The sequence below is a fragment of the Lepisma saccharinum genome, chromosome 6, assembly GCF_977018435.1.
Source record: "Lepisma saccharinum chromosome 6, izLepSacc3.1, whole genome shotgun sequence".
NCBI classification, from domain to species: domain Eukaryota; kingdom Metazoa; phylum Arthropoda; class Insecta; order Zygentoma; family Lepismatidae; genus Lepisma; species Lepisma saccharinum.
The window spans coordinates 90,787,859-90,814,723 of NC_139234.1; the positions used below are offsets into that span (position 1 = coordinate 90,787,859).

The following is a 26,865-nucleotide window of genomic DNA, read 5'->3' on the forward strand; positions in this document are numbered from 1 at the left end:
CGGATATTTAGGCGCTATATCCAGACCAACAGTCATGTTTCTGTGGCCGAATTACAACTGTGGACTCGAGAACGCTTTCACATTGAAGTGTCAACCAGAACCATTCGCCGTTACCTACAGCGATGCAGTTACCGAGTGTACAAGGCGAAACGTAAACCCTTCCTTTCCATGTTGATCAAAGGCAATCGACTACGGTGGGCACGAATGTACCGGGGATGGACATTTCGGCAGTGGAACAGGGTTTTGTGGACGGACGAATCCATTTTCAATGTTGTGTACGGGAAAATACGGAAAACAGTCATTTGTCGGAAGGAGGAACAGAATGAAGCAAAATGTTATGCACGTCGGGTACAGAAACCTGCGTCAGTGATGGTATGGGGATGCATGACGGCATCTGGGGTTGGCCCACTACACGTCCGTGAGGGCATTGTGAATGCACATGCCTATACATGCATACTGGAGCGGCATCTTCCCACAGTGCGAAGGCACCTGTTCCACAGGCGGCGTCTCATCTTTCAACACGACAATGTCAGGCCTCATACAGCGCGGCTGACAAGAGAATGGTTGACTCGCCATCACGTGTGAACTCTGCCATGGCCACCATCGAGTCCCGACCTCTCGCCCATTGAGAATGTGTGGCGTGTTCTTAAGCGACGTGTGCAACAGAGGGGACCCACGACAGTGGCTGCTCTTATCGCCTGCCTGCAGGAGGAATGGCACTGCATCGATGTGGAATACCTTGAACGACTCTTCCGCAGCATGCCCCGAAGCATTGCCACAGTTATTCGCCGACGGGGCGGCATCACACCATGGTAAACAGGATCCCCTCTAACAGTGGTCGAACTTCAATGTCACGTGTAGATGGACGAAAATGTTTTATTTTGTGTGGACACCATACATTGCTGTGTTGCAGCGGAAATGTAGGTTTTCCTTTGTTCCATGTAGCCTGCTGAATAAAATATGTTCAGCATATGGATGTGTTCTCCTTCTTCCACAATGCACTCCTATATTTGTGACTGGTTGAACTTCATTGTCACTAAGGTTGTACTTAGGAGTAATACTAACAAAGGAAAATGATATTAAAGAGGAAATAAAAAGCAGGCTTAATTCGGAAAATGTGTGTTACTCTTTACTATCATAAACTTTTATCATCTCTTATACTAACTAAGAAACTAAAAGTTAAAATATACAAAACAGTAATTTTGCCTGTATTATTGTATGGTTGCGAAACTTTGTCCCTTAAATTAAAAGAGGAATATAAATTAATAGTATATGAAAATAAAATTCTTAACTAACTAACTAACTCTCTATCCTTCTTAAACCCGAAGGTTGATGGCTGCAGCAACACAGCCTTCCATCTGTCCCTATCTTGAGCAAGATCTATATACTCTTTTCCATCCCTACCGATTTCCTTTAGGTCTATCTCAACGTTGTGCCTCCATCTTTGTCTTGGCCTTCCTACAGGTCTCTTACCATCTGGTTTCCCAACAAGAATCCTGTAAACTCCTCTTTCCTCTCCCATTCGTACCACATGGCTTGCCCACCTGAGTCTTCTTGATTTAATTATTCTAATAATATCTGGACATGAGTACAAATTATGTAGTTCTAAATTATGTAACCTTCTCCACTCACCTGTCTCCTCATCCCTTTTAGGTCCAAAGATTTTCCTAAGGATCTTATTTTCAAATACTCTCAATTTATTTTCCTCTTTCAATGTAAGGGACCAAGTTTCACAACCACATAATACTACAGGCAAAATTACTGTTTTGTATATTTTAACTATTAGTTTCTTAGATATTAAACGAGAAGACAAAAGTTTATGAAGAGAGAAGTAACATGCATTTCCTTAATTAAGCCTACTTTTTATTTCCTCTTTAATATAATTTTCATTTGTTAATATTACTCCTAAGTATTTGAATTTGGAAACTGGTTCAAACGAGTTGTTATCAATAATTAGATTTTGATTATTACCTAACACTTGGTTTCGGCCTGTAAGCATATATTTAGTTTTCTATTTGTTAACTTCTAAACCTATCTCTTTAGCAGTTTTGAAAAATATTTTAGCATTATTCTTAATTGTATTCACATCATCCCCCAGTAAGTCTACATCATCTGCATATGCTAACAACTGAGTCACACCATTTAATTTTAGTCCTTCTTTAGTTTCTTTTACCTTCCGAACAGCATATTCTAAGGCAAAATTAAAGAGCAATGGAGATAATGCATCTCCTTGTTTTAACCCATCATGAATTATAAATTTGTCAGACATATTATTACCCACACGAATTTTACTTTCTGTTTCACTGGTGCATATTTTTATCATACTAACAAGCTTCTTAGGTATTCCAAACTCTACTAATATATTATATAATTTATCTCTTTTGACCGAATCATATGCTTTTTTGAAATCAATGAATAGCTGATGGACATTTTGATTATATTCCCACTTTTTTTCAAGTGTCTGTCTGATGTGAAAAATTTGATCTGTAGTTGATCTGTTACGTTGAAATCCACATTGATAATCACCTATAATTTCATTAGCATATGGGGTTAGTCGTGTTAAAAGAATGTTAGACTATATTTTGTATGTTGTTGAGAGTAGAGAAATTCCACGGTAATTATTGCAGTTCATTTTATCACCTTTTTTAAATACAGGAACAATTATGGATTCTTTCCACTGTTGAGGGATTTCTTCTTTATTCCATATTAAACAAAAATTAATTTATGAATTTGACATATTAATGAATTTCCACCATATTTAATTAACTCAGCTGGTATTAAATCAATGCCTGGTGCTTTGTTATTCTCTAGCCTTTTAATAGCATCTTTAACTTCAGTCAAGTTAGGTTCTGGAACTAAAGGTTCTGCTGTGTGTACTTCATTTACTTCTGATTTATCTCCTACATGGACATTTAAAAGGTCATTAAAGTAGTTCTTCCATCTATTTAGAATATCGCTTGGGTCAGCTAGAAAATCACCGTCTTTATCTTTTATCAAGTTTACTTTAGGTTGCCACCCCTTTCTAAATTCATTTACACCTTTATATAAATCTCTGATATTTTTATTTCTGCTGTTTGTTTCAATTTCATTAATTTTGCTTTTCAAGTAATCTCTTTTTTTACTTCTAAACGTGCGGTTAACTTCTCGCTTTATTCTATTATAATTGCTTAGATTTGTATCATCCGAGTTATTTAACTTTTAGATTTTGTTGCTTATGATTTATCACTGCGAGTCTTTCTCTTAATTTAGCAATTACTAAATAATGGTCACTGGCACAGTCAGCACCTCTATGTGTACGAATGTCAATTATACAGGTATGCCTTCTCTTATCAATGAGAATATGATCTACCTGATTATGAGTTTTACCATCTGGAGAAGACCAGGTATATTTATGGATATCTTTATGTTTAAAAGTGGTACTTTTCACAATTAAATTCTTTGAGGTTGCAAAAGTAATCAATCTTATACCATTATCATTACTTAATTCCTGAAGACTTTCTTTACCAATCGTGGGTTTAAATGTCTCTTCTTTGCCAATCTGTGCATTACAGTCACCTAACAGAATTTTCATATCATACTGAGAAAATTTATCAAAGACCTGTTCTAACTCTGTATAAAAATCATCTTTAGTATTATCATCTTTATCTTCCGTTGGTGCATGTAGGTTTATTAAAATAATTTTACACCACCTACCCTGTAAAACTGCATATGATATCCTATCATTAATAAATTCTACTGTTTTAAGAGCCGAGATAATTCTATTATTTATAAAAAAGCCTGTTCCAAAATTATGATTTTCAGTACCACCATAGAAAAAAGTATAATTTTTGGTTTTACAATTCCCTTATCCTGGCCACCTAACTTCCTGGACAGCTACTACATCTAATTTATACTTCACTATCTCATTAACTGTACACTGAAATGCCCCAGGCCGGTAAAGGCTCAGAACATTCCAGGTGCCTAATTTAATATCCTTATTCCTAACGTAGATCTTATCCTTAGTCCAGGGACCTCCCAAAGTAGTCCCCACCCGGAGATCCGAACGGGGGACTATTTTAACTCCGGAATATTTTACCTTGGGAACATCCATGGCCTTATATTTCTGTTTCTTGACATGTCTTTTTACAGTGCAGAGTTGTCAGCTCTACGCCTAACCCCCAATATGAATGGAGGAACTACTACACAAGACAAACACAAACATATTAGACAGCACAATTACTACACAAGACGAACACAAACACATTAGACAGCATAACTACTACACAAGATACACACAAACACATCACAACTACTACACAAGACACACACAAACACATCACAACTACTACACAAGACACACACAAACACATCACAACTATAACACAATATAAACACACACACACCACAACTACTACACAATATAAAAACAAACAAACAAACAAACAAAAACACACACACACACACAAAAATCATTATTAACACATAACATAATTAACACAAAAACAGAAAACAGAAAGATACACAAAAATAAAAGTAGCCCAACTACGAATCCCAGAGAAAAGATCAGAATTTGAAAGGAGAGTGACAGAAGAATTGAGCATAAGAGAAGAAATTAATGGGGAAGATACATTGGAAAGGAGATGGAAAATAAAATCCTTAGAAAAATAATTGGACCTAAGAGGGATGAGGAGACATGTGAGTGGAGAAGGTTACATAGCTTAGAACTTCATAATTTGTATTCATCTTCAGATCTTATTAGAATAGTTAAATCAAGAAGACTTAGGTGGGTAGACCATGTGTCATGGTATTTACAGGATTCTTGTTGGGAAACCTGATGGTCAGAGACCAGTAGGAAGGCCAAGATAAAGATGGAGAGATAATGTTGTGATGTACCTAAAGGAAATTAGCATTGATAGGGATGGAAAAGATTGGATTGATCTTGCTGAGGATAAGGACAGATGTAAGGTCTGTGTTGCTGCAGCCATAAAGCTTCGGGTTTAAGAAGGCTAGAGACTTAGTTAGTTATCTAATATGCAGTTATGAATCCAGATTAAGTCTCTTTACATAATGTTTTCAACACAAAAAGCTATGCTTTTTACAAATATATATATACATACATGTGAATAATTCTTTATAATTTGACCACTTCGTCATACCAGGAGCACAATATTACACTCAAGTCAAACTGGGACTTTTAGTTTCAAGAAATATGACTGTGATATGATTTACTTATAGCAGTAAGGAGCAAGTATCTTTTAACACCACTAGTTGGCACAGTCCACTTATCTTGAGTTGACTAATAGACCCATAATGAAAATTGCTGACAGTATATTTTGGAAATATATATATACACATTTATTTCGGACACAATATGAGAATGCCTAATTGCAGTGTTCAATGTTGTGATTACATGATTACACAAACAAGAACATAATTAAGATAATTAATGTGGAAGGTTGGTTATGTAATTTACAATAGGAAAATGGCATTTAAATCAATAATTTACATTTAATAACAATACTGAAGAAGATAATTTAATTTTAAGTTTGTGGGAAAATAAAAAAGCCAGAGTTAATGCAGTCAAAATGAAAGTCAAATGTGGGATTTAACCAAACAAGCAAATTTAAACAGCACCCTAATTGCATATAAGCATTCAATGAATAGAACTAAGTTGCAGTTAGGTACATCTAAAGAGGTCTCTGCTGTAGGTGTTTTTAGAAATTGCATTCGAACTCACAAAAGATATCAAGCATGATTATGAAACAAATGGGCTCAATAAAACATTCGAATAGTTCAAGCATTTTATAGATGGACATAGAGTACATGCAACGATTGACAACTCGGCCTGGAGTGGTTGCAAGCACATAGTAATTATTCACATACTGTATATTGAAACATTTTCTATCCATATGGTTTATAAACAGCAGTTTCTGCATTCCCACTTTTTTTTTTTTTCAAGTGTCTGTCTGATGTGAAAAATTTGATCTGTAGTTGATCTGTTACGTTTAAATACACATTGATAATCACCTATAATTTCATTAGCATATGGGGTTAGTCTTGTTAAAAGAATGTTAGATAATATTTTATATGAATAATATAAGTGGGAATATAATCAAAATGTCCATCAGCTATTCATTGATTTCAAAAAAGCATATGATTCGGTCAAAAGAGATAAATTATATAATATATTAGATGAGTTTGGAATACCTAAGAAGCTTGTTAGTATGATAAAAGTATGCACCAGTGAAACAGAAAGTAAAATTCGTGTGGGTATTAATATGTCTGACAAATTTACAATTCATGATGGGTTAAAACAAGGAGATGCATTATCTCCATTGCTCTTTAATTTTGCCTTAGAATATGCTGTTAGGAAGGTAAAAGAAACTAAAGAAGGACTAAAATTAAATGGTGTGACTCAGTTGTTAGCATATGCAGATGATGTAGACTTACTGGGGGATGATGTGAATACAATTAAGAATAATGCTAAAATATTTTTCAAAACTGCTAAAGAGATAGGTTTGGAAGTTAACAAAGAGAAAACTAAATATATGCTTACAGGCCGAAACCAAGTGTTAGGTAATAATCAAAATCTAATTATTGATAACAACTCGTTTGAACCAGTTTCCAAATTCAAATACTTAGGAGTAATATTAACAAATGAAAATTATATTAAAGAGGAAATAAAAAGTAGGCTTAATTCAGGAAATGCATGTTACTTCTCTCTTCATAAACTTTTGTCTTCTCGTTTAATATCTAAGAAACTGAAAGTTAAAATATACAAAACAGTAATTTTGCCTGTAGTATTATATGCATGTGAAACTTGGTCCCTTACATTGAAAGAGGAACATAAATTGAGAGTATTTGAAAATAAGATCCTTAGGAAAATATTTGGACCTAAAAGGGATGAGGAGACAGGTGAGTGGAGAAGGTTACATAATTTAGAACTACATAATTTGTATTCATGTCCAGATATTATTAGAATAATTAAATCAAGAAGACTTAGGTGGGCAGGCCATGTGGCACGAATGGGAGAGGAACAAGGAGTTTACAGGATTCTTGTTGGGAAACCTGATGGTAAGAGACCTGTAGGAAGGCCAAGACGAAGATGGAGGGACAACGTTGAGATAGACCTAAGGGAAATCGGTAGGGATGGAAAAGAGTATATAGAACTTGCTCAAAATAGAGAAACATGGAAGGCCTGTGTTGCTGCAGCCATGAACCTTCGGGTTTAAGAAGGCTAGAGAGTTAGTTAGTTAGTTAGTTAGTTTCTGCATTCACTTCATCATCTATTTTATCTAAATATCACTCATGTTCATTATTCCAATCCAGAAAACCACATATATACACAAAAAAGCAGGAGGTTGTTCCACATCTTAATGAGTAAGAGATTCATGAAGACTAAATGAGGTAAAAACCTCTATGCATGCTGTTACAATATACATTTCGTTACATTGTCTAGTTGCTGTAGTTCTTTACTTTTCTTACACTAAATGTCCTCTTCAAAACATTAACAAGGGGTTTTTGCTTGAAAATTTGTTTTTGCACTGTGCCACAAGGATGCTTTTTCTAATTCCACTTCATCTCTTAAGGAACTAGATGTTGCATACTTTATGCACATCTACCATTAGATTAGATTATGTTCCACATAACTGTATACCACACAAGGGATATATTTAAATTGCATTTTATTGTTTAAAATATGACTAATGTGGTAACAAGGGAAACTTATAAAATGCCACACTCTAATTAATTATCAATAATCTGTATTTTATGTTTCTGAACTTACAGAAATAGTTCTTCTGATTGAAGCACTAGTAGCTGACAGACGTTTTTCAAGATCACCACTCTGGAAAGTATAATGACAAAAATCAACAGCACAATAAATATTAGAAACCACACTAAACATGTTCCAAAAGTTGTTTACGAGGGTCATCCATAAAACAAGGAACGTCGTTTTGGTGGAAAACACAAACGACAAATGATGTGCAAGAAAATTATGGTATGGAAACTACATACCTTACTCTACTTTTCCACATATTTGCCATTTAAGTCTCTTTCATGTATGAAATACACTGTGAATTATACTGCATACCTATGCATGCTAAACGTTCTTTCTTTGTCTCTGTTCTAAGTTCAGCTGTGTTTTTCTGCTGCACTTAAAATTGATGTAATATTATAAAATTAACCCTCCATTGCATGAATTAAGAAAATGAAACTAAAAAAATATTTATTTTTGGTTTTTATTGTCAATTGGTTGTACATATGGAAAGAATGTTAACCAAAATCATCTACCACTATTTGAATTTGAGATACCAGTATGTGCCAGATATGGCACGTTGTGCACCTTTGCATTAATGGTAAAAATGGGCAAATTTCATGCATTATTATTTTCTATGGGATTGTGCAAAGTAATCTTTCAAATAATTTTTTTGATAAAATTGAACTGAACACTTAGAACATTTTTCAAGTCACTTACAATATGTTCCAAATATGATACAATATGCACATGTGAAGCTCAAGGAATTAATTATAGTGAATAGTGAAGTAAATATTTAACAAACCATACTGTATTATTTTATGTCACATTGTGTGAAATTCTACAAAACAATTATTTGTTTTCTTGAGACAGAGATGAACAGAACATTTAGAACATTTTATGAAGGACTTGCCACTGCACTTAGGTTTCTTACATTTCTGGCGATCATCAGTAACTTCAGGCCAATGGCTCGTCGCATCCAACCTAACATCAGAGACAGGGACTGCTGCTCTTGGGCCCTTATGTCTCTTGGCTTCCAGTTCTTGTTCAACTTCTCTACTCTGACGACCAGATTTTTTTCGAATATTCGACTTTTTGCATAAAGCAAGGCACTCCGCAACTTCTGCTTTGAACTGGAAGAGGTTTAGTACTTCACGTGGAGACATTCCTTGCTCTATCTTAGTTCTACGATACAAAATCCATGCAGAGACAACTGTGAAGTCCAGCATGTGAGTAAATAGCCTGAAATACCATTTTTTCAAACGAAGTTGTATTCTATACAGTGACAGAAGTGAGTCTAGTAAATCCACTCCTCCCATGTGCTTATTGTAAGCCAAAACTACACTTGGGCAGTCAACATCTTTGAATGTTTTCTCTGAGGAAAACCATCTCTTAGCCTTTCCTGCAGGTTGACTTCCCACAAATGTTGACATCAAGTTCACAGTCTTGTTATCAAACCAACGGACACATGATATTTCTGTCCCATCTATTGTGGCTGTAACTTCATCATATGAACGCCATCCTTTCTTTTTCAAATCTTTTTCACTTACTAAATTACATCCAGGAACTCGATTTATTCTGACTGTGCCAATGCTGAAAATTCCCTCACCTGAAAGGTAACATTGCAATTTAGGGCTGTTGAAATAATTGTCAAAATATACCTTATGGTTAGCATGCCTTGGGACTGGTTGAGTCAATCTAATTACCACATTTCCTGATGCACCACAGTCAATTTCATTAGGAAGTGTGTCAGTTGCTTTTCCACTATAAAGTTCAAAATTGTATGGAAGTCCACTGACTCCTGAAATAACATACAATTTATAACCCCAGCGATGAGGCTTTTTGGGATTATACTGTTTTAGTGAGCTCCGTCCTTTGAAAGCACATATTTGTTCATCTACAGACAGATTCTCTTCCATTGGAACTTTCAGGCATTGAACTTTTATGTTTTCTAAGAGTGGTCTTATTTTATGTTGCTTATCATATCCAGGTTGATCCCGAGATACCTGAGTGGAATTATCTTTGAAATGTAAGAACTGTTTTAATTCTTCCCATTGGTTCAGTGGCATCAGGGAGGCAATTTGGGGTATGAAGAAACTGCTGTTCCAATATAGTCTTGATCTAGGCAGTTTGATGATAGACATCCACAAAAGAGAACCTAAAAACTTTTCCATATCATCTTTTGTCAGATCAATTGGTTTCTGAGGTCTTTTCTGTGCTGAATAGAGTCGTGTTTGTTCCACAATCAGTTCTATCAGTTCAGGTGTGAAGTAAAAGGAAAAGAAATCAAATGGACTTTTGAGAGCAGAAACACACTGGGGCAAATCTGTAACACCTGAAAATAATGTGTCACTAGCCGAATGTTGGAGGTAATTGTGCTTCCATATTATGCGTCTTCCATCTACAGCTCTTGTAGATTGTTGACAACCCTCGGAGGAAGATCCTGCAGCTGGTTCTTCATTGGATGACTTTCTTTCAACATCTTCCATACTTTGTGAATCATCATCACTGCTAGTACAGTCATCATTTTCAGGTACATCTGGAATAAAGAATACGAGTAATTAGGATTTATATTTTCTAAACATGCAACAAATTTGAAAGCAATGTAATTTCAATCAATATGAAATTATTTTATATAGGCACGCACAGGAGATGTCCTACGTAGAAATTTTCAGCGAAAAATGCAGGCTCGACCAGAACTCGAACCCGGGTCTCTGGCATACCGTGCCATTACTCTAACCACTGAGCTACCGAGTCAGCCTAGCCTCGCCTGATTTTTTGCTATCGCTGTTTTACCTGAGTGGAATTATTATTATTATTTGTATAACCTGCAAATAATAAATTCCACCATGCTTTACAAATTTGATATAATTATCAGTGATAATATGATATCATATCATTATCATAATATGATAAATTTCATCATTTCTATAAACCTAAGAAGGACAACTGCATACTTAATCATTTATATTTGATGACAATTTATCGTTTTGTGATTGCAATGGTTTTCATTGTGGTATTTCTATTACTTTTATCATGATTATACAACAATATACAAAATAAATAAAATTATACTTACATTCAGGATCATCATCAGAGCAAGACAAGTCAGAATCTTCACTGCTACTCGGCAGTTGCCACTCATTTGAAAATGTTCTAGGGAGATTCTTTTGCCATAAAAGGAATTTGGATCCATGACCTCTATTGCACAATGTGCCACATGTGGCACAAACACAGAAAACCAAGTTCTCACACTATGTGTAACAAATAATTGTATAAAACAATTGTAAATCGAACAAGAATGTTCAGGAACAAAATGTATATAGTTCTTATTGGTCAGAAATAAATAATCACTGAAAAAAAATCTATTATTTTTGTCCATCAACTTCACGTCCACACGAAGAGCACAACAGAACATTTGGCGCGCTGTAATTCAGAAATTAGCCACAAGGTGGCACCAGTTCCTGCGGACCGAGTAACACATTCATAACGAACAGCCTCATGCACATGTAGTTGAAGAGAGGTAAAAGGTGAAAACCCTAGAACGGAAAAAACGGTATGTCCCAGATATGGCACAACATGCGGTACCGGGTTAATATCAGTTCCATGCTTGGGTGACAGTTGTTACCCACATGACTAAGCCTCACTTTAGATGGAAGAATTTCCTTTAACATTTTTACTAATCAGTTTGTGTTGGCGACTATTTCATCTAAACATCACACATGTTCATTATTGCAATCCAGAATTTAGAAACTCAAAAATCTTGTAGCAGATAATTTTTTACACGGAAGCACTTCATGTAACATTTTGGTTAGCTTTTTGTGATTACAATGTATAGTATATACAGCACAAAAGGCACATCGAGTTACATCATCTATGGTGAGTGCACGGTGTTTACAATTGAAACAACTAAAATATTCTTCCATATGTGTACTGTAAATACTATAAAGTATGCACTTAATCAGAGCCATTGGTTTGTACCTAACACCTTTTTATATGAAATGTTATTCCTCTTGGTTGAATAGCTATCGTCTTTTAAAAATGTGTTTCCATCCCACTTGGCTGCCATTACATCTGCACTCATGACATAGAGCTCACTTCTGATCGGTTATGCTATGAAAAAAGGTTCGGAGATAGGATGGATACTATCCTTGAGAAATGCCACAAAATATGTCATGCATCTCAAATGCCGCAAGATTTTTTACTTTACACGGTAGCATTTTGGTCATGGCATAACTGTTAAGAAAAATGCTGAGGAAAATGCTTTCTTAAATATGTAATCCACGTCCACATAACACTGAATCTGCTGTGTGCTCTGTCTTTTGACACTTTGATATTTTTCTATCTATGTATTTAGGTGTGTGGATGACAACAGTCACCCAGGCATGCAATTGACATTAACTTTATAATATTACATTATTTTGTAGTGCAACAGAACAATGCAGCTGAGCTTAGAACAAAGGCAGAGAAAGAACATCAAGCTAAACAACAGCACCCACATGCGGTATATTTCACAGTGTTGCAATCTCACAATGAATATCAATGAGTGACACTGGTCCCCCTTGTGCCTAACTGTTGCGGACTGGCAAATATGCTCACATTACGCGGGATTGAATAGTCTGTGTCAGGGGGTGCTCGTTGCTATGTGAAGTACGTATGCATTACGTCATCTGGGAGGATCGGGTTTGACGGTGCTCGTTGCTATGTGCAGTAAGTTTGGTGCAGGGTACATTTAGCTACTAACACGTCGCAAAAATCGGAACAAGCAGGTTATTGATTTTGTAGCGTTCGATTTATTTTTTTTGTATTTTTGTACTTGTAGGCTGCAATCATGTCTAATTGTGCTGTAGCAAGCTATGAAAACTATAACCAGAAAACTAAAGGAACTGATATAAAATATCATAGATTCCCAGTCGATAATTGCGTAAGTAAACAGTGGATTCATGCTTGTAGACGAAATGTAAAAATGCAAGTGTGCAGTGCCAATTATTGTGAGGAAGACTATGTGCGAGATCTCAAAGCAGAATTTCTGTATTTTCCACCAAAGAATGTGCTGAAGCCAACTGCAGTGCCATCGCTAAAATTACACCCAATTACTTTAGTACCAAATAATCGAGGAAATGGTGTAGTTCTCCTAAACACTTCTCTTCACAATATGATTCGCTTTTAGGACGTGTTGATAAGGTTTGCAGAGATGTACGCTACAAAAGACATGCAATAAGGAGACGTGCCCTAAACAAGCTAAAGACTATGCTGCCAGAAAAGAGAAAAATATATAGATGAAGGTATATGCACAAACTGCAAGCAATGGTTCGTTGTTGGAAAACATGTTCAATTGTTTACAAAGGAGAAACACACGTCCGCATAATGAAGCAAATAAATTAAAGATTACAAACAACCTCTATCAACCTGCTTTAACTGAATAAAGTTCAAAATCTACAACATAACCTAACCGACAGTACCACAAGAAAAGTCATCAATATCTTGAAAATGTGTTCAACTAGTGCGAAGTACGTAGTGAGCCTAACTGATTTGTTATGTACATTTTATGTAAGTCAGATTTATAATTATTAACAATTTCATTTAACACACACCGATGTTGATTGTGATTTGCATGTTCACATTATTGTGAAAAACGTTGTCGGAAATGGGCATTTCGAAGATCGTGTACTAATTTTCACGCTATTCAAAATGAAATTCACTTAGTACATCTTCAATTCGAGTTACATAGCATTGTATGCACGATGGTAAATATTGCATGAGTGAATAATGAGTTACATTATTTCTTTGTAGTACATTTCTGTCAAAAAGAGCAAGATTTAAGATTAGTGTAATGCAAGTTACTTCTTTAATGTACAAATGTGTGTTGCATATCAGCCTTGGAGTATATTTTTCCGGTTATACAACTCAGACACACATGGAAATGGAAATGAAAAATCTGCGGACAAAGTCCTTTAACGAATAATGATTTGTACAGCTGCAGGGTCAATCATTGTGAGTTCATGTAACTTTTCTCCTTTATTGTTTAATTAAACTAAGATATTTAAATCGATATTCTCAAAACATTTCATTTACCGTCTGATCATAAATCTATTTCTATAGGCTTGAATTAGTAGGTTAAAACATTTAAGTTTGATGTTCCTAGTACTCATCAAGTATTTCGAGTAGGTTAACTTAGTTAAATTAGTACTTGTACACTTTGGCTCGTCTTCTGCACGCGTTTGTATGTAAAGTTCTTAATACGAAAAAATACTTTTTAGAACTATGACAATGATAACTTGGAGCCAAATTTGAACCCGAGAAATTAAAAATACCTGCAAATTACAAACTGGAATTGAGTTTTCAAAGTCTGAAACTACTATCTTACAAACTATTTCATCATTCTTCCTTCACATAAAACTTTCCAAAAAATGTTTGCATGTGGAACTTTGATCCGTACGTAAATTATTGTACAGTAAATAAATATATGAAGAAGTTTGGGAATTCTTTCGAATTTAGAGTAAGTTTCAAATTCAGAGTAAAATTTTACCTAGATTGTATATTGCTTCTTTCACTTGATAATTTCAAAAATAAAGTTACATTATGGAGAATGGTAAAGATTGGATTTTAAGTATATCAGTATAATTCTAGTACTTTCTGATGTTATGTAAAATTTGAAATGTTCCTGGAAATGATTGCAATGTTCTGAATGAATAAGAAGGAACTATTTAGTCAGAAAACTAAATATTAGGCTTTTGTACTGCGTTGTGTTAAAGGTTGTAAATAGATTATACTGGACTACTATCGTATTAAAAATTACGGAATTTCAAGTTTGGACTCCAATTAAAAGTTAATCAGTAGAACCACATAAAAACGAGTTACATCAAAATTCAGCTTATTCAGTTCTTTGTCAATCTATAGTTACCAATTTATTTTTGATTATGCCTTCTATTTTTTTCATCGTGAGAACAAAATAGGATTATTTTTTAGTTTGGCAAACTATCGCTCTCTTTGAAATTCTATAAATAAAGAATGGGTGTTTTTTATTTATAGATTATATATTATATAATTTATTTATTTATTATCCAAACTCTAATATCCATAATTTATAATTCGATAGTACTCCTGTGACGTTCTGTGAGGCCCTAAGTACCCCGGAGGCCTGTGTCGATCTCCTTGGCATAGTGGTTAGCACATCGCGCTTCGACGCCACGGGTCCCGGATTCGAATCCAATAGGGTAAGACATTGATTTGTCCTTAATGAGAAAATTGAGAATTTAGTAAATGTGATAGCATATGTGAAAACAAATATTGATTGATTGATTTGCTTCAATTTACTTCGCTTCTTGTGAAACTTTTGGCTAATTTGCGAAGATAGGGATGAGGGATGAAATTATGAATGAACACTCACAAACATCCATGCCCAAGCCAGGATTCGAACCCAAACCTCTGAAGTGCGATGTGCTAACCACTACGCCAAGGAGGCCGGCTTCTGGAAACAAAGAAAGAGATCGAAGGGGGGGGGGGACTACCTCTTATGGGTTTTCCTTTCATATTTAAAAAAAGACAGAACCTTTCATATTTAAAAAAAGACAGAAAAGCAAAAATAAACCAAATCTGTCAATCAATTCTTTCTTTGTAACTCTTTCACTATGCAATTCTCCTTTAACATACAACGTTTCTTATTAAAATCATAATATGATTTATGAAATGATGAAATCTGAAATTCTAATGAAAACACGGACACACTTATTTGTAATATATCGATCAGGTTTCAGAAGCATGAATTTTTACAATACGTTTGCATGTGTAATTTTTCCTCTTTTAAAAGTAGCATGTTTTAATTATGTTACTAATCATTAAAGGAATACCTCAATACCATCCCGAAGTATGATAATTAATATTTACCCTTCAAAGTAATGAAACACTTTCCCTCTCTGAAACTCGCATAGAAATGATAACGGCTGTTTGCTTCGGCCAAGCCCCAAACGAACATAACCGAACGGGCACCGAGCATAACCGATCCTCCCACATGACGTCACGTGCTCGTGCATGATCGGCAATTTTCGGATGGCGCTACCTTATATATTAAGTTACCTTGAGTCTGTGTATCGGTAGTATGGCGGTCTCGGGGTGAAGATGTTATAGAAATTGTACAATTTTGTATCTTACCGTTTGGCAGTAATAAATAGTTGTTATTGTTAATTTATGCGTTGTCGTATCTGTTAAAGTTCCTAGAAACGGAACTACACTAACTGATATAGTGGTATAATTTGTAGCATGTATAGATCAATATCAAATCATCTTCAACTGTAAACTTAACTGCTTAGAACTGTATCAATTCTAAATTCTCCTACTTTTTGGTATAATATATAGAGGAGATGTGTATACTATATTGATAGGGAGACAAATTTATGGTAAATAAAAACTGAGGAGAGCGGTAAATAAAATGTAAGCGGTATATACCAGAGGTGGAAAAAAAAATTGGCACACACTTTTTCGTCATGAGAGGTAAAAACTTACAAAAGAGCTATAAATTGATAAACTACTTCATTTTTATATACTGTACACATACACATGTACTTAGCTGTCCAACCAAAAAGATAACATCAACACAAAATCACTTCATTTCTAAATTGGATATTCGGGGGGAAGAAAGGAATGCAGCTTGACAGGGAGCAAAGTTTTCGAACTGTGATTATGTGCCTTGGAAATCCCAATTTGCAGCATCTTCCTGATGTGATCAAAGATCAAACGTTCTTCAGCTGCAAGTGGTAGGAAATTTTAGGCAAACCTATCGTTACAAATCGACAGTTTGCACGCACAACCTAGATTGCCGGTTTTTGCTTGTTTTCTACTTAATTTGATGATATTTCACGGTTATTTTGCGAAAAAGCATTCATTTCGTGGAAAAGCACACATTTTGCATTACTTCGCGAATAAAACTCATGCATAGTTCATCATTGGGGGTGTAGTTACATGCAGAATGTTCAAAATTGCATTGTTTTTTCACATTTCGCAATTTTGCGCATCGCGAAAATTCAATGTCCCTACATATTGTGGTAGTCTTGTCATTCTGGTTGAAATCATTTGAATTTAACTATAATTATGAAGACTATATTTCTCTACACTGTGCCACAAATGTACATGTATATTGCATGTGTGTGGAGGTAGGGTTCATTCACGAAATAATTACAATACTAATAAAATAAGAATACTAATCATTGTCCTAGAAAATCCATATTATATAACATGGTTCAAAATACATTATGGTTGAAAGTCAAAACAAGTTAAACTTGTCACAAAAATAGAAATCACTTTATCATCAGATGATATTTTCCAGATATTTTTCCAAAACATGGGAAATAAATCAATACATTTCATTTATTTATAAGTGTACCTCTATATTATGACACTTACTGAGGTAACACTCTGTCGTATTTTATCAAATTCAGTTAGTGGTTCACTCAATCTACCATATGGCATAGATCTTCTCTGAAAATTAAGATTATATATAAATATTTATTCACTGTGTTTACATACGTGTGTAATATGAGGGAAACCTAAAAAAGTTCATGATTCATGTCACAAATATGTTACATAGAGCTAAGCAATTATATTACAGGCTAGCTAGGCTATCTCTCTCACATAATGATTATGGAAGAAAGCACTAGTGAATGGTCGCCTTTACCTTAAACCATCACCAGTCTTCTTCCTGAAGATTCTTCCCCAACGTCCAGCCAGTGCCTGCTGGGAGGCAGAGATATCAATGCATGATATATTTGTTGTGGCTTCTAGCCCAAGAATTGGACAAAGAAGTCTTCAGTTCACCCTGGAGATAAAACCTTACAGCAACACCAATTCGCTAACCAGCAGGGGTTTTTCCCCAGGAAAGGGATTTTTTTTAAATAAAACTACTATTACAGGAATGGAAAAAGGGGTGGTACATGACAGGGAAATTGTCCTCTGGGCCAAGAACAACATTGTGCCATTGAACACATGCAGAAGCGAGAGGCTGCTGACCCCAAACAATCATGATTTACAATGTTGATGAAGTTTTGAATTGGGAAAGACTAGCTGACCAGGAGAGGTGGGATGACAAAGGTCAGTTCATGAGTGGAAATCGCTTGATGGATGTTTTAGAAAATTACGTTCTTACTACATGGAATTTAAAATAGTTAGAGGCTGCATTATTTTGTGTAATATATATTTTTAATGATATCTGCTTGTGTAATGTAGTGAATGATAATGAGTGACATAATTAACAAACTACTGAAGAAGCAATTTACTCTACTATTGTATGAGGATAAGCTTCAAATCATGAAGATATGCCTCTACCATCCCAAAAAATTGTGAAGAATGAATTTGATTTAATTTTGTTATTTTGATTGGATTGGATTGGATTGGATTGGATTGGTTTCTTAAGTCCACTTTATGCACAGTAAGGCTAATCAAGACTGGACCTACAGTTTAAAGTGGGATCCGAATCACTATGTGTCTCCAACGGATATCGAACCCAGGATCCCTTGATTACAAGGCAAGGATGCAACCACTGGTCCATCGGGGAGGCCTCTTGTTATTTAGCATCACTTTTCTGCCACTTTTAGCTAATCACGATGATGAGGATGAGTGTCGATGACTCGATATGATGAAATTGATGAAGGGACATTCACAAAGAATACCCATGCGCAGACTGGGATTTGAACCTGGTACCCCTAGCATCATAGCATGCTGTGCTAATAACGATTTTGCCACGGAGGTCGGCAAGAGAAGAATGGAGTTAATATAGAAGGTAGAAGTTTATTATATATTTTATTCTCATCCAGAGGGCTACATAAATATTTCACAATATGAACCTCTATATTAAGAGTTTCCTGTGCATCAGGAAGCTCCTAAGGTAAAGAGATGTGTGAGTTAAATATGCTTCACCAGGTCCCAGGCGTAAAACTAGCATAAGCCAACTCACATGGAAGTGAACATGTTAATTGAGTAGACTGTGTAACAGACCAATGCCTACAGAGGTAGAGGAAATGGTTGTCCTGTTCACAGAGGTAATGGAAGACACCAAACAATCATAAGAGAGAAAACATTGAGAAAGATTTAACACCTTGTAATCCTATTTAATAAATATTGTCAGTTTGCAAATAAATAGATTAAAAAAATGTCTTAGAATCATGAAATATGTATTAAGTATTTTGATGAATACTTAATGAATTCATCAAGAAACACAAAAATATTCTCAATATTGATTAAGATCAATTCAAAATACCACTTTGTTATTTTGTTCTATTGTAAGATGAGCATCATTTTACAATAGCGTTCTATTAGACATATATTTGTATTAATGATTCTCTTTACGTTGTGAGAAATGTATTCAATATACTGTGTAATATTGCATTGTAAATTGATGACTAAAAGTGGTAAACTTTGTAAGTGCCTAAAGTGAAAGTGGGAAATCGCATCATTCCGCACAACAGCCTGTAAGAACGTGCACACTAGTGACCTCTTCACATGCCCTTTCAACTACTTAAGAGAGCTACCAGCCACATTTCACGGTTACCACATTATAAAGCATGGCACATTTCACAGCTTAACGTGGAAAACGGTGTTTGAATCATTGTGACACTTACAGCATTTATCAATTTTAGTCTTCAATTACCCCTAGAACAGGGAAATGGATAATGTCAAATGCAAATTTTGGACCTTTTCTTACCAAGTTTGCTGAAGGAAGAAAATAACTCTTGTTTTACAGTCGTATGCATACTTGAAGATACATGAAGATGTTTTTCCTTGGTGGTACCTAACCGGGTAGGGAATTTGTTTACATTTGAACATTAAAATGAATTTAAGTTAATAGGATAACATTTGTCACAAGCAGAGGGAGGGGCAGCAGCCTCCAGAATCTATTCTTATGCCAGGTGCAGAAATCTATCTACAGCTCTTTGTGTGATACAGAGGTTTGTGCTTTGGGGGAGCTTACTATTATATTTTACTAGGTATTGAATTTTGATGGGAGGGGCATTGAATGATGAATGCTTGAAGGCACACCATTTTCTTTTTCTACAGGAAGTTGATTGTTAGAAATAACACATAACGTTTCCATAATGCAGCTCACATTTAAAGCTTTAGAGATACTTGCAGTCGAAAATTTCAAAATAACCCTATGTTAATATAATTGAATATAAATGTGTAAGAATGGAAATTTATTGACTTTCTATGCTTAATTTATAAGGCAGTCTAAGAAACACTTTAATGTTCTAAGCTCTATAGTAAATTTTCATTTCCTAATCAGAATACTTAGCTGCAAAAAGACAATATATTAGAAAAACTAATTACGCAGTCTGCATGTGGCAATAAAATTAATAAATGTATTTTCCATTTAACACCTTGCGATCCTATTTAAAAAATATTGTCAGTTTGGAAATAAATAGATTAAAAGCTGTGAATAAGGGGAAATCCAAATAAGCAGCCCCGGAACAAGGCGGCAAGGCTATCAGGGTGTGGAGGGTGTCCAGTGGCATGGACATACTCAGCAAATACCACAAATACCCATCGACAGCCTTGTCATGGCAAATAAATACTGCTATGAAAGTGTTTGTCCCCACTGCCCTGTGGGCTTGGAGGGATCCAGAAATGCTAAGGGAGTTGGAACACTAACAGAAAACAAGGGTGAACCTGGGAACACACAGGTGGCAGCCCCATCACCCATGTGTAGGCTGTGACAGGCCCAATTAGCCGACAGCTGGAAAACATAAGAAAATCGAGAAAAGAAAGAAGCAAGCTGGACTGAAAATTGAAGATGACACGGGCTACGAATATGGACACTGAATATTGGAACACTGACAGGAAGGACTGAAGAAATTGTATAACTCATGCACAGAAGAGGAATGGACATCTTTCGAATGAGCGAAACAAAATAGAAAGGAAGAGGAGAAATGAAATTGAAGAAAGACTATAAACTGTACTGGGCAGGTAATGAAGAGGGCAGGGGAAGTGGGGTTAGATTTGTAGTCAGAAGTGGAATAAATGATGAAGTAGAGAGAGTAAGTGACAGAATAATAAAACTAAAAATGAATGTAAGAGGGAAAGTAATAGAAATAATTCAACTGTATGCCCCACAAACAGGATGTACAAGGGAGGAGAAAGAAGAATTTGAAGCAGCCTTGGAAGAACATGTAGGAAGGGAATGGCAAATTGTGATGGGTGATTTTAATGCACAAGTGTGAAGAGACAGGAAAGGGTATACGGAAATACTTGGAGCAGATGGATGGGGACAGAGGAATGAGGAAGGAAGGAGGCAACTGGACTTTTGTAAAAGAAACAGACTGTTAGTAGGTAATAGCTGGTTTAAGAAGAAATACGACAGCCATAAAATCACAAGATACAGTTGGAATAATGAACAAAAGTCTGTAATAGATTATATATTGTTAAACAAGGAAGTAAAGAAGAAAATGAATAACATTAAAGTAATACCCAGTGAGAACTTAAGACAGTGACCACAGGCTACAACAGTAGTAGGAGATGTGAGAAGATGGAAAATAAAAGATAGAAGAGAGGAACAAGAGAGAAGGATAAGAGTGTAAAAATTGAAGGATAAGATGATAAAAGAGAAATATCAAGAAATGTTGCAAACAAAAGTGCAAAGAAATGAACCCAAAGGAATAGAAACAGAATGGATAAGATTTTAAACAGAATTAGTAGAGGCAGCCAGAAATGTTTGTGGAAGGACAAGCAAGAAAAGAATGAAGAAAGAAACACCATGGTGGAATGAAAGAACTAGAGAGGGAGTGAAAAATCAAAAATGATGCATTTGGAAAATGGTTTAAATGTAAATCACAAAATGCACGAAAAGAGTATGTAGAAAAAGAAAGATGCAAGAACAGTAGTAAAGGAGGAAAGAAGAAAGTGGATGAAAAAATGGGCCAAAGTGCTAGAAGAAGATGTAGATGGGAACAAGAAAGTATTGTATGGGTTAGTGAGAGAGAGGAGAAGAGAAAGAGGAGACAGCTGTAAGCTAAGGGATAAAGGGGAAACATTGTAGGAGAATGAAGAAATAAGAAATAAGAGAATGTGGAGAAATCATTTCGAGAAATTGCTGAACATGAAAAAAGGAAATGAGCATGAAGAAGTGATGAGAAAAGAAAACAGGAAGGAAAAAAATAATCTCGCATGGAAAGAAGTGGAGGAAGCACTGAAGGGAATGAAGAGAGATAGAGCACCTGGAGTAGATGAAGTGCCAGTGGATATGATACTAGGAGCTGGAATGATTGGTGTGCAGTGGCTACACAGAGTGTTGAAAACAGTGTGGCAAGAGAGAGAAGTGCCAAAGGACTAATAGTTCCCATATTCAAGAAGTGTGACAGAAAATAATGTAAAAACTACAAAGGAATAACACAAATGTGCCACTCAGCAAAGGTATATGAGAAAATATTAGAGAAAAGAATAAGGGAAGTAACTAAGCTGAACATGAGAGAGGAACAATATGGATTTAGAAGAGATGAACAGTAGATCTGATATTCACCATAAGGCAAATTCAGGAAAGGCACTATGAGTATGGGAATTATTTGATTATGGCATTCCTAGATGTAGAAAAGGAATAGAATAGCATAGGCAGAACAAGGATTTGGAAGGCTTTCAAAGAGAAAGGGGTCATGGAAGAGATAGTAGAGTGCAGAGCACATACAAGGCCAACAAGAGCTGTGTGAAGACAAGGTGCTAAGAACAACAAGACACAGAGCCAGAAATAAACCAAGAATAAAGATGGACATGGAAGAGTTGAAGGTAGTTGAGAGCTTCAAATATTTACGAAGCATAATTGAGAGACGTGGAAGAATAGATGAGGAGGTAAACAGAAGAGGACAAATAGGTGGTGGACTATATCAAAGCGTTCGAAGATTAATATGGAACAGAGATGTACCTATGACATGCAAGAAGGTAATATATAACACATGCTATGTGCCAATAATTACATACGGAGCAGAGACTTGGACAATGACAGAGAGAGACAAAAGAAAGATGCAGGCAATGGAGATTATTTTTTTAAAGGAGTATATTGGGGAAGACTAGAAGGGATAGAATAAGGAATGAGGAGATCTGACAGACGTGGGTGTGGTGAAGCTTCAGGACAGGATAGATCAGGCACAGATGAGATGGTTCGGACACATAAAGAGGATGTATGCAGAAAGACTACCAGTAAGAACTTACAATGCACAAGGAGTGGGAATAAGGCCAAGGAGGAGACCAAGATGTCAGTGGCAAGAGTAGATAGCAGAGAGTGTTAGGAGAAGAGGACAAGATTGGAATACCATGGAAAGAGAGGAGTGGTGGAAAACCAGGAAAAAATGGAGAGGCTTGACTTCTATGCTGACCCAGCCAGAGGCAGGAAATGGCAAAGCATGATGATGATTTTCCATAAGAAGCCTAATATCCACAAGCTTTGAAAATTTATTACAAGTAAAGATTAAAACCATATTCTACTCAATATGAAATCTTGAAAATCATATTTCCATGTTCTGATTTCGAAAATGGAAGAACTCAATGTAACTTTCATTGTTACATTGAAATGTACACACATTTTAATTTAATTAATTAAGAAAACTTACAGTGTTTTGATAAACATCCTCATCTGACAAATGATATTGACCAATATCTGCCTGGAACTACAGAGAAACAACATGCAGTTATTATTTGATTGAAACATATTGATAGATATATACAAGTAAATTTCGCATGGATAGTGGTGCAGTCTTTGTCATTTAAAATTATATTTTTAAAATATGAACATGCATGAAGGATTTTGCTGAAAACCTCAACATTTTACAAACTGCTTGACAACTCAATTACTCCTCACTATTGTCACTTGGTCATAGTATAATATCAGCCCATTAGTAAAGAATACCGTTGAAGAAACACCTGGGTTGTTTATAGTGTGCATAAGATTCATTAGAGGATCTTGCCATTTACTATAGGAAGAGCATAATATTTGTTATCAGTATCTGTAAATCTTATATCAGTACTTTATCAGTTTTTGTTAAAGTTTCAAATTGATCATCCTTTACTAGTATTTATTTATTCATTTAGTTATTTTATGAACATATTTTGCCTTGGTCTCCATGAATCAAAATAAAAATAACATTCTATAAGATACGTAATATTATATATTACATTTGGATATGAAAATAAGCCAAGGTTGTCCAGTCAGTGAGGAAACTTACTGCCATGGGGAGATCCAGATTTGATTTCTAGGGCAGGTTATTAAAGGTGCAAATATGTTCATAACATGGAGTGTCTATGGGATTCACTCAGTCTATAACAAATGGGTGCCTGGATGCAAAAGAACTGGAGCATGAAGCTGATCACATCATCTCCAAAACCGGCGGAGAATGGGAATGGGTGGAACTCTACTTCCACATCCTCCCACATGCCTTCATAGCATTTTGCAAAGTGAACATTCTTTTTAATTTGATAAGAAAAGCATATATTAATTACCATTATATGCGCAGAAATCCCATGTTTTTTTTTTTTTTTTTTTTTTTTTTTTTTTTTTTTTTTGTAGTGTCTAGATATTACTGGCGCCACCCAACCGTCCGCTCTGCTATTCTTCCATTGGAGTCTCTGCTAAAGACGGATGAAGGCGCCGTTCTTCTGTCTTGCTTTGTCTACATACCAGAGGTGTGCTTCCGTTTGTTTGCATTTTTGGGGTAACTGAGTTTCCCCACGTGCCTTCTCAGGTAAGTAAAACTTTCATTCTTATTATTTTCTTGGTTGTTTTTGTATCTATTAGATTTATCACCGATCACTTTAATAGCAATGAAGTTTGACTTTTGTCTAATATTTCTATCTATTCATTATATGATTATAAACCCAAACAACAACAACTTATCATTGTAAGTGAAAATAAATAAATAAAATATAAACATATTTATATTCAAAGACACAAATAAAGAATGTAAGAACATGTGTAAATAAAGGTATTAAATTATCAACATAAAACAAGCTATTTTTTACACAAAAAACAGCTGGGGTAACAAAGTCCCCTATGTGTGCACTTATGTTAAAATAATAACACATCCGCTGGAGGGTTAAAGTTTTAAGTAAGACTAATAATAATCAGAGATGATCTCAATCAGCACTTACCGAATGATCAGGTTCCTCAACATAAATGGATCTTCTTTCATGAACATTTTCCTGAGCCAATTTCTGTAATATTGGTATAATAAAGTATAAGTAAGAATTTAATCACCATTACCTGCTGATATTTTTCTGATGTCCATGTGTTTTGCAGAGTTAGGAGAACAGCATTTTGGCAGTCTAAAATCTTAGAAATTATGAAAATGTACAGTATTCATTATCTTTACCTCAACATTGTGGGAGAAGTGGATTTTGTGAATTAACGATTAGATCTTATCTCGTGTAAAATTATGAAGAATTTTAAGTAAAAACAGTGGTACATTCATATGGTCCATATAGTTCAAATCAAAGACATCTACAAAAAATACATTCTGAAGTACTTTGAGTTGTTATAATTTTCAAATGTCAGTATATCAGTGGGAATTATTGAGAGTATCAGCATTATATCGATTTAACCTAGTTTTTTTCTTTTTGGTGTTAAATTTTGGAAATTCTCTGTTTGTTAATTTTGTATCTATCTTAGTCATGTGATTACCTGTGAGGGTTCTCACATGCAACACATAATTTCATAAATTACATGAGTTTTCCATTTTGATTACACCTTGTAAATACACTGCTTGTTTTTCTTTGCAAGTCTTATTGCTGTTTCCTGGTTATGAATGTTAATACAAGAAGTAGATGTATCACTGTGGATTGCCACAGTCATTTGGCAATTAATATTCAATCGGTTGAATGTTCATGCTGGCCCATCCATATAATTTACAGAACTAGATATACATTAAAACTTCATATACAGGGATAATCAAAAAGAATGAGACAACTTTACACAGTTATTGTGACCTAAGTATTTATGTTAGATAATTAAACAAGGCGTGACTGTTAGAAAAAATCTGGTTACTCATATAACAAAGTTTGAATATGGGAAACAAGTGTCATATAGCAAATGTCCAAACAATAATCAAGCTATTTCCACATACAAGACAGCATGTTATTGTCTACAGTTTTGAAGGTACTAAAAATTTACTGATAGAACTTTGACACATCTTTCGGAAGGAGTGGAATATACTCAACCTTCACATATCAACAAAGCAGCTCACAACTTACATGGCGAATGGATTTTCATCAGTGAACACTTCCCTAATTCTGTTAACAGACTCATCGGGTAGATGCATTCACCCAGTGCTCTTACTTTTATACACATTGTACTCATGATGTATGTTCTTCAAGAGATTATGGACTACTACCAAAACATGTGTGTAAATTCTTTGCACCACTGTGATTGATTCAGTATTTGCAATTCCAACACACAATAGACCATCTGCTGATCACTCGCCCTTTTGCCACATTAGCGATTCTGGTGAGCAGTGCTATAGCAGCATATGAGTGACAAGTGGGAATAAAATTTCCAGTTTTTCATCATACTTATGCATTTTTGTTTTAAATTTCTAACACATATAGCTACATCATAATAATGGTATAAAGTTGTTTCATTCTTTTTTACTTACCCTGTATATAAGTACCGTAATGGAATAACAGAATTACAAGCTCTTTAAAGAAATAGAAATCCATGAAATTACAGCAATTTTCCTGATAAAGCATTGTTCTATCAGCAGATTTCCATTGTGAATTACAACTGAATTATTCAAATTTTAACAAATGTGCAACAAACCTCAGAAGATGAATCACTGCCAATAACTTCTACATCAATGGAGGCCTGCAAAGGAAGATAAGAATCCAATTGAATCTTTCAAAAATTTTCTTTGAAATGAACAAGCTATTTTAGAATTCTAGGACATATTTAGGAAAAAAAAATCAAAAGCTCATTTTTCAATGTTGATGGAAAATGTCATAAACATAAAGAGATTCAGTGATAAAGTCCACAATTAAATATGAAGCACTGGCTACTGTTCAGTTACAAAGTAGAATTTGTAAGTTAACCAGTGTTTTCTTTTAATCTGTAGTTGTAAAACAGAAAAGTCACATAATTCAAGCAAAACATTTGTTAAAAAAAGAATCTCTAG

The 26,865-nt window shown here is 35.0% G+C and overlaps 1 protein-coding gene across 7 annotated transcripts in view; it reads right to left on the minus strand.

Annotated features, from left to right (window-relative positions):
- Positions 1–26,865, minus strand: part of LOC145989491 (uncharacterized) — a 203,645-nt gene that overhangs the window by 99,250 nt on the left and 77,530 nt on the right. For 5 of the 7 annotated variants that reach the window (XR_014441859.1, XM_083124845.1, XM_083124843.1 and 2 more), the window contains exons 13-17: positions 26,514–26,558; positions 24,851–24,913; positions 23,317–23,373; positions 17,135–17,209; positions 7,766–7,825 (exon numbers count right to left, since the gene is read on the minus strand). Coding sequence is in view for 6 of the 7 variants with exons in the window: in XM_083124845.1 (XP_082980971.1) it covers positions 7,766–7,825; positions 17,135–17,209; positions 23,317–23,373; positions 24,851–24,913; positions 26,514–26,558 (300 nt within the window). In the remaining variant the exon portion in view is untranslated. The remainder of the gene's footprint in view (positions 1–7,765; positions 7,826–17,134; positions 17,210–23,316; positions 23,374–24,850; positions 24,914–26,513; positions 26,559–26,865) is intronic. The other 2 variants (XM_083124844.1, XM_083124846.1) reach the window with 2 other exon arrangements.